This window comes from Spea bombifrons, chromosome 5, assembly GCF_027358695.1.
Source record: "Spea bombifrons isolate aSpeBom1 chromosome 5, aSpeBom1.2.pri, whole genome shotgun sequence".
NCBI classification, from domain to species: Eukaryota; Metazoa; Chordata; class Amphibia; order Anura; family Pelobatidae; genus Spea; species Spea bombifrons.
In genome coordinates, this window is record NC_071091.1 from 59,627,250 (window position 1) to 59,636,773 (window position 9,524).

A 9,524-nucleotide genomic window follows, 5' to 3' on the forward strand; every position below is an offset into this window, starting at 1 on the left:
AGACACACACACACAGTAAGACACACTCACACTCAGACACACACACTCAGACACACACACCCTAACCCCCCTTCTCAGGATCTCCCCTCTCTCTCCCTAACCCCATCCCGGTCACTTACCTTCAACTCCTGTGTTGGAAGCGTGAGGCGTTTGTCTCGGGTGCCGGCGCTTCACTGCTGAGCGCCGGCACCCGAGACAAACGCCTCACGCTTCCAACACAGGAGTTGAAGCGCTGAGGCAGGCTGAGGCAGGCTGAGGCAGGCGGCGGCGGCTGAGGCAGGCTGAGGCAGGCGGCGGCGGCGGCTGAGGCAGGCGGCGGCGGCGGCTGAGGCAGGCGGCAGGCGGCTGAGGCAGGCGGCGGCGGCTGAGGCAGGCGGCAGGCGGCTGCCGCCAGCAGAGGAGTCCTGGATTTCTGTCAGTCAGGGGGGCCCGAGAGTTGCCGAGCGGTCGTCTTCAGCAACCGCTCGGCACCCCTTGGGCCCCCCCTGACTGGCAGAACTCCAGGGCCCGGTCGCAGTTGCGACCCCGGTAGTTCCGCCACTGGCTCTAGGATTTATCGGCGTATAACACGCAGGTAGGGTTTCAGCTTAATATTTTAGTTAAAAAAGTGCGTGTTATACGCCGATAAATACGGTATATATATTTCCGCCTTCTTCGTAGCAAAAGACAGCTTCAAGATGGGTAGCAGCTCTGGTTCTCAGAGTGAAGGTGCTCCTCTGGGGAAAAAGGGTTTTGCAAAGAACTGTAACACCAGTGATAACACGATACACTTGATTTTAATGAAGAAATAAAAAAGCATAAATTAGAAAGCCTGGGGTGATTGTGTTTATATCTCCATTTAGACTTTCATTAAAAAAAATTGTTGTTCATTTTTATGGACATTCTCGTCCTTTTGCATGCAAAATGTTGGTTTTATTGTGAGAAGTAACTGGATAGCAGTAGAGGTTAACATTAGACTTTGCTTCAATTCTGTTCTGAATATCTTGTGAATTGTCTCTAATTAGCAGGACTCTACAGGATTCTGATTGTAAAGCTGTAAGTACACTCATCGCTGACAGAATAGTGATGTATGGCTATTTCATCTTGTCTCTGATATATTATTAATTCATCCCTGGCAGTGACTTCGGATAACCACATCTGCATATTTATTGTTTCTCCTCTGAAGATGTATTCAATTTCTTAGCTGTGATCTCAGCGCACGGCCTCCGATGCCTTCATGACCTGCGTGGCTATTACTTCTCACTCACCTAGCATGTTCGATAAGTTTAAAATCATTCTTTGTTTAAGTTGTACGGTATGAACAGAGAGCACATGGAAGTTAACTGCAGTTTAAATAGTAGTAATAGCAAAGCAGGCTCGTTGCATGTGTATAATGTGATGTGTTAAGCAGAACATTGCAACACATGATTAGAGTCGGGTGGCAACGGATGGATCTTTGAATCTTTTGATCATTTGACATAGTTACGCAAAGTGTGCCGAACACATCTCCTGCAGCCCATTTAGCTTGGGAGTGGAGAAAATGGCAAATGGATTTGGGGGAATATCCTCATGCATTTGCAAAATGGACCACATGAATATACAAAGAGACCATGCAACGATTATATGCATTAAAATGCATATGATGGCTGGAGTGCCCCTTTAGAACACGGATATTAGTCAATAAAGCATTGTGTATAATTTGTCTTTTTATTTTTTAACACAACATTCAAGAACAAGAGATGTTCTTAATAAACAATTGAAGTGATCTAAGCAACCTCCAACGTCCTGTTGTTCTCACCATTTATAAAAACGGTAAGAACAATAAGCAACCTCTATGACAGTTGCTATAGTTATCTGTATGCAGGCAGGTCTCTGTGAGGGCATATTATAGTTCAATATTGACACCTATTGGTTAGAATCAGCATAGCTCCAATACTGTGAATTAGTGTTCCAACGTGTCTATGTATTTGAACAATATTTATTCTAATTTACCAGTTTCAACTTGACCCTAGTTTTGCACCGGTCATATTTCCCTAGATTTATAAAGTTGGCATCCTTTGGATCGCTTATTCCTAGCTTGGTCAAAAGCTGGCAAAAGAAGTCTTGGATCGCCTTGAATTGAGATCTTGTTGACAGCTGGATCTCCTACCAGATGTAGTGTGACTTATTTGTATGGCTTCTTACTGGCCCACCTCAAGGTACCATCACATGTTAACTTACAGCATGCACTTACAACTTGGAGCAGCCAGTGGCAGGAAAGCAATCAATGGGAGCACTCTTCATGCATGCGCACGACATTCGCTAATCCATGAGAGGATTCTGCTCATCTGCTGAAGGCGACACCACATACACTTAAAGGGATCTCACAGCTGCCATGTGATATGAAGGATCAAACATTGGTTGATGTGCAGTGAGGGTGGAGCGTGTGTGATGAGATATAGTGATGCAGTCATGCAACACCACCAGGGAAGTGTGATGTCACAGCTTTGCCAATGATGAGATCATTTACTGGCACGGTAGTAATTTGGGAAACTATAAACCTACAGTACTCTACAAGCATGTTCTTGTCCTTACTATAGAACTATAGGTGGACATTTCTTTTTTATGACCCAGAACCGACAGTAGCATCCATCCTTGATATAATTAACAACTTGTAGAGGTCAATCAATATATTTCGCTCATTATATATATTTCGCTCCTCAACAATCCAATAACTATAGTTGACAAACTTGAAGCTCACACTTTCTTTCTTATTATTACAGGGGAACATTTTACTATATTGTGTCTCAAAAAGAATAGTAATCATAGGATGCTGCTATGTACCTATAATGCTTTAATAATAATAATAATAATATCTCGTGTTTATATAAACCTAGGAACTCCTCGTCGGAATATCGAGTTAAGACAGTTAATGTTCAAAAATAATCCTATACCATGGTCACAAAGAAAAATGGCGGCAAAATTACAGTATATATACAAGTGTATATTACTGAGAGTAAAAAATAACTTAAAAACTTATTTAGGGCTATAACACAAATTCATGGGAATTGCCGTGATCAGTATAAAAGCAGACTGGAATGTTCATCCCCTTCTCACACGCATACAAAATCGATGCAAGCGCTGAGACGTAGCTGCGTCGCCCTTTTAAGGAATAGCCGTGACGCTGCCCCTTTAAGAGCGTGCATGTAGTCAAGGCTGAGCACGCCGGGAGCTTGGATCGGTGCGGAGGCCTGCAAGGAAGACACCGGATTTATCCGTGTGATGCCCGGTGACATCTGACATCAGACACGGGATCGCGCCCGCCCGCACAGGAAGCTGGAGGGAGCCGGTAGGTGGTTTCTGGATGCTGGTACCCTGCGTGATGTCAGACATCTCCATCGGCTTGCGGGAGCTGTTTCAGCACCATCCCCATGTAGAGCATCTGTATGGGATGAGCAGATGGAAGCTCACACCGGGGCCATTAAAATCCATCCCATTAACACAGATCTGCAGTATTAGGTGGTTCAATGCCTAAATCATTGAATAAAGCAATCGATTGAAAGTAAGGAGGGCACAAGTGACCAAAAAGGATATAGCAGAACCACAAATGCACAAAGCTGTCATGCAAGGATGCAATTGGCATGAATTACCCCCATCAGTTTATAGCAGTACGGTTATATAAGGAACCTCTGTAAGTAAACCATAATGTATACTGGATGTATATATATATATCAGCAGTGCACGCATACATCAGAAAGTGCTATGCTTGTTCTTGGATATTATATTCTGTATTGGTATGTGTTTTTGATGTATGTTTATACTTGTGGTATGTATCCAACAAACTTCTGCTAAGGTTTACAATAAACTAGACATACTACAGCACATAATAAATGTAAAGGTATTTTGCCCAGACCCAGATTTTCTCGATTGGCAAGAAGCCTTTTTAAAAACTTTGTTAAAACTCCTTGTGTGTGTGTGCGACGCGGTGATGCTTCAATAGGAATCTACATCTACAGTCAGTGTTCCCTCTAAGCTGTGCGCTTGTGCGCGCGCACATAGCTTTTTTAGAGAGCGCACACGTGCAAAAATTGTGCGCACAACAGTTTTTCCCAATAAAAAAAAAAAAATTAAAAAAAATATATATATTTTTGATACTTTATGCGGCGCGGATATTGTGCGCACAAAATTTTGGCTCTGGGAAAATTTTTGCACAAGAGAAATTTTCTGCCCACGCCAACTAAGAAAAATTAGATGGAACATTGTCTACAGTATTTACTATAACTCTATCTGAGGGAGGACAGTAGCTTCAAGAGCTTCACTCTAGAGAGTATGTTGAAGTGTTTTAGAGAGCCTTCACACTAGCGAACCCTCGTTTACACATCACAAATCGGTAAATCTACACATATGGTATATATGGTATGTGTCATGGCCGACAATCCACTTGCTGACTACCAGAATTTCTTTATATACATGACACCCAATGCCACCAGTAACCTTTGGGATTTCATAATGGATCCCATCATTTAAAAAGACCTCATCCTTGAATCACTTGCATTTATGCTTCCCTTCACAGTATCTCCGCATCAGTGCCATGAATCTGTCGTACCTGAGTTTCGGAGCTTGGCTACTCTTTGTAGGATCTACCAGGGCAAGCCCTGCAGATGAAAGCGCCCGGGGCAGCCGTACTGACCACGGGGATGCTGCCTTGGATGAGAAGCACCAGGACACCTATGGCACATTTGCATCTGAATTCTACGATTTAAGATACCTGTCAGAAGAAGGTACACAATATTTGTTTTTGTTCTATGGTGTCATCGATATTAAGCATACTAGATTATGTTGACTATATTAATGTGTTAACTTAAGTTCAGCTAATGTAATAACATTGGAAAAGGGTCGAATGCATATGTAGACATTATATGGCATCAGTATTTTAAGTGTTTTTGCTCCCTTTTGTAACAGAGTAATGTTTGGGATCAGTATTTTTACAAACAAAAAAAAAAAGTACAAAATTATGTCTCTTAGTTGCTTTAATACAATAGTTATATCTTATGTTTACTCAGGTTATTGTTAATATTATTTATTGCTAATTTTGATATTACAGTTATATTCCTGCCTCATGGTAATAACTCAGAATCTGCTGGCACTATAAATAAAATGTAAAAATAATAATACCTGCAGATAAAGAGACAAGGAGCCAAAGGATAGGATATTGGCAATAACATTATCAAGCCTTTGTGAAAACATCATAATACTAAAGGTTTCTCTCCTAGCTGATATACACTGATATCTTCAGTCTGTGATCTAGTAGACTTGGATGTATACCCATTAAAAGCATATGCTGCTCGTCTCGTCTGTGTGAGTTTTCTAGCGCAGTGCATCGTCTTTTCCAGGTTATCCTTTTCCAACTGCACCTCCTGTAGATCCGTTTGCCAGAATACGGATAGATGATTGTGGGAAGACAAAGGGCTGCTTTAGGTGAGTACGTGTGAAAGACTACCTCTTTATTCTTTATGATAGCTTGTTTAATGGTCTTGGAACATATGCATATTAAGGTTTGAAAGTCCAGAGCTGGACACAGGATTATAAGGGAGGTCTTACTAGTGAGAAGGTTGCATTAGTTTGTGTTTTTTTCTGCTACTGATACATATTCATGTACAATCTCGTATATTTATTGCACATTTTGCACAGCAACATATGTGAAATTATATGAGTCATACATGCTATCTTCCTTTCCAGCATGGCTCCCCAATTTTGTTTTCTCTCTTACCTTTGCCTTTTGACCCACCGTCCTTTTTGTCTCAATTTCTTCCTTCTGAAAGTGAAACTCACACACCATTTTCTCCCCATTGGTGGTGTAGACATGTAGTCACTAGGGTACATAGGGTCACTAAGTGTAGTCACATATGAATATATGCTTATTAGGTAGAAGCAGTGTGCTGGAAAACGTACATGATGTTGTGCATGGATGTCCTTAGTTCCTGGTTCCCTCCATGCACACAGCCTACAACAACGTCTTTCATCACAGCTCTCCAGCATCACCATCAGTACTATTCTCTGCTAACATTTAACTCCCCGTACATGAAGAGAGAGTTCTTTAAAGTTTCTACTCCCTTCTGTTTCTAAAATATTACTGAATATAAAAAAAAAATTCTTGGGTACCATTTTATTTTCTATTGAAATTAAGGTTAAAAGGTTCTGGCCTGTGTCAGATGTATAAGCATTTTTTGAACAGCAATTCAGAGGACTTCATTAAGAACTGTTGTACTGGTTTTTCAGATATGGCAAACCTGGATGTAACGCAGAGACCTGCGACTATTTTCTGAGCTATCGTCGCATAGGCGCAGATGTAGAGTTTGAACTGAGCGCTGATACGGATGGCTGGGTAGCTGTTGGTTTTTCCTCTGATAAAAAAATGGTAAGAAGTAAATCTGATTTTACATAAAACATGACACCAGCCGCTCTGTGGCTACTTCAATGTCATCAATTGACCAATTTCATTAAAAGACATTAAATATACACTCAAACACAGAGTAATACTGTTACATTGACAAGTATTCTTAAAGTATATGAATAAAATAATGTATATCCTTTATTTTAAATACAATTTATTATCTGCTGTGTTTGTTGTGATATTGCTTTTTTTTGCAGGGAGGGGACGATGTCATGGCTTGTGTACATGATGACAACGGAAGGGTACGAATACAGCACTTCTATAATGTTGGTCAATGGGCTAAAGAGATTCAGAGGAATCCCGCCAGGGATGAGGAAGGAGTGTTTGAAAATAACCGAGTAACCTGCAGGTTTAAACGTCCTGTCTCTGTCCCCAGAGATGAAACCATAGTGGATTTGCACTTGAGCTGGTACTTCTTATTTGCATGGGGCCCAGCCATTCAAGGTAAGAAGGACCTTCATGCTACTTAAAATATGTTGTATTGATTATCATATGTAACAAATAGCTAAATAAGGTGAACTATATCAATACATGTAACTGATCAATGTATTTAAACAGAAAGAATCCTGAATGTGGATTACGTTTAATTGGTTTGTCTGCTCGGTCCTGCTGTCTTTTCTGGGCGATATCATGTTCAACTTTACTACAACAGAACATGCCTACAATACATCTTATGACCTATGACATGTATTTTTTATTTTCTCATCAGCAACTAAGCTGTCCATAGGATGTAGAATTCTGTAAATGTCCTACCTAAATAGAGTGCCATACATGTTACATTATATATTTTAAAATTCACTTTTTCAGATGCCCACACACTTGGCTTTTAGGGTCTTTACAATGCCATTGCAGACTTACCAACTTTAAAATATCCCATGCTAGGACATCTAAACATGTGTGATGTCACACTTGACACCGTCATGTTCTACAGATAGTTCCATCTAAAAATAGTGAGCCATTTGTCCTTTCGAGTCACTTTTTTTAATACGTTTTGCATGTTCTTAAATTCCTTTACTGTGCTTGCCTGTACGTTTGTTTATGTATGTTTATTGGAGGCCTATTTCGCGTATCTGTTGCTGACAAAAGATTGCAACTGCCCATCTGCAAGACATACGTTGGGTTGTCAGGACCCTCCTGGGAAATTTGTGACTGTTTGGTAGCTACAGTATGTTGTCTGATGTTTCACACTTGCTTTTGAGATTCATGTATATAAAAAAGGTTAAGAGATACAGAGGAAAAAAATCAAAGCTAGAATAAAAGCATGTAATGATGTAATTATATAATTTTATTTGAAAATGCATTATCAATTTAAGGAGATTTATACACAATAAACATATGAAGTCATTCTTAAGAATTATTTAATTTATTTCTATACTTTTATTTGTTTTTTGTTCCTCATTTTCAGGATCTATAACACGACATGACATTGACTCACCTCCAGTCTCAGAGAACGTGGTCAGTATTTATCGATATGAAGACATTTTCATGCCATCGGCAGCCTACCAGACTTTTTCCTCTCCTTTCTGCCTTCTACTCATCGTTGCTCTCACCTTCTACTTGTTGATGGGAACTCCATAAAAGTTTCTAATGTGCCATCAAATTTGGGAACTTTTTGGTGCCATTTTGCGCTGGAATGAACTGACTTTTTAGGTTGTTCCAAAAATGAATAAGCTCATATTAAAAGTATTGAAAGAAAAAATATATTTTTAATCAGACAAAATATTGATATGACATATACTTAAAAGATGATGTGTGATTAACTGTTTATGTAGGTTTATACTACATTACAGCTACTTGGTTCAAGATGTCGTGGGCAAGATGGGATGTGTCCATAGGCCAGACATGATATTTATTATGACTTTTTAAATGCCGTCCCACTTACCTGCAAAGTGTCCCCCGCAACTAGCCTCACCTGCATACCTTTTGGTTTGATGGTCTGTTAACCTGCCTAGCAGCAATATGCAATTTTTAGTTCCATTCATCCAAAACAATTACACTGATTGGAGGAATGAGGGAGAGGTTGTCCTGCTGGTGCGCACCGAGGATGCACCCTGATGCAGAAATGCTCCACAATAATAAAGATGGATCTATGTAGAAAGAGAAGCACTCCTAAAGAAAAATGTATATTCCTTTCAAATATAAAAACATGTATATTTTCCTGATTGCTGTTTACCATCTTCCCCTTGAAGTTTGAAAGTTTAGTGGTCTGCTAAAAAAAAAAACTGAAAAAATATCCATTGATTAGACTTATAGAATTAACATTACTGTATACGCAGCGTATGCTTGGGCTTTCACACATTCTAGAAACACTAGGAGACACTCGCCAGAAGGCAGAGGGTGTCAGTTATTAACTGAAGGAAGCATGTGTCTTAAAATTCTCCCCACTGTAAGGAAATAAAATAGAAAACAGAATAGAAGCAGTCTTTGGCTAAGTCTGAGATTCAGGATAGCTGTATGCTTATGTATGTTTACATTACTTCACTGTATTGGCCTCTACCACTTTTGATGTTATATACATACCTGGGAACTTCTGGGCTCCGGCAATTTACCCCATCAAACCATATAGTTTTGAAAACTAGATACCCCAGGGTATTTCAAATGCTGGTATTTTAACCCATTCTATGCACTTATTCTACTACCACCCTTTGTCAAATTTTGTGGTATTTTTTTTTGTGTTTTTTACCTCACAAATTGTACTTAGGGATACATTTACAGCTCCTGGTATATGCAACAGCCAAACAACATCCCAATATGTGTTTAGCAACACCTCTCAAGTACAGTGATACCCCCGTGCATGGGTTTGTCAGGTTGTTTGGTAGGTAAAACGACAAACTTGGGAAGTTTATTGAATAATGTCCTATACCCAGAGAATAATTCTCATTTTAAGAGTGAAATGCTATAACTTGTATCTTGATGTCTGAAGACAATAGTGGTTTGCTCACAGGACACATCATTTCAATTACTTAATTTGTCCCTTTGAAAATGACATTTGTGATGGAAAGCCACTTTATTAAATAGTGCATGGGGTCTAGCTAGCAAATGAACATTTGTCTTAGTAACATTTAATCAACAGAAGACTGGAATTGACAAAAGGAAGGTATTCATTTTCAGT

General features: G+C 39.8%; 1 protein-coding gene across 1 annotated transcript; it reads left to right on the plus strand.

The window, feature by feature from the left end:
* The first annotated feature begins 3,165 nt into the window (after window positions 1–3,165).
* On the plus strand, window positions 3,166–8,250 carry FRRS1L (ferric chelate reductase 1 like). The gene is made up of 6 exons (XM_053467261.1): window positions 3,166–3,307; window positions 4,532–4,739; window positions 5,352–5,436; window positions 6,238–6,376; window positions 6,610–6,856; window positions 7,818–8,250. Exons 2-6 carry the CDS (start codon window positions 4,550–4,552, stop codon window positions 7,988–7,990), a joined length of 834 nt encoding a protein of 277 aa, XP_053323236.1. The 5' UTR covers window positions 3,166–3,307; window positions 4,532–4,549; the 3' UTR covers window positions 7,991–8,250.
* Window positions 8,251–9,524: the final 1,274 nt, after the last annotated feature.

Coding starts and splice junctions, on each gene's coding strand:
- FRRS1L (XM_053467261.1), top strand. CDS start 4,550: ATGAATCTGTCGTACCTGAGTTTCGGAGCTTGGCTACTCTTTGTAGGA. Junction 4,740..5,351: donor AAGATACCTGTCAGAAGAAG/GTACACAATATT, acceptor CGTCTTTTCCAG/GTTATCCTTTTCCAACTGCA. Junction 6,857..7,817: donor ATGGGGCCCAGCCATTCAAG/GTAAGAAGGACC, acceptor CCTCATTTTCAG/GATCTATAACACGACATGAC.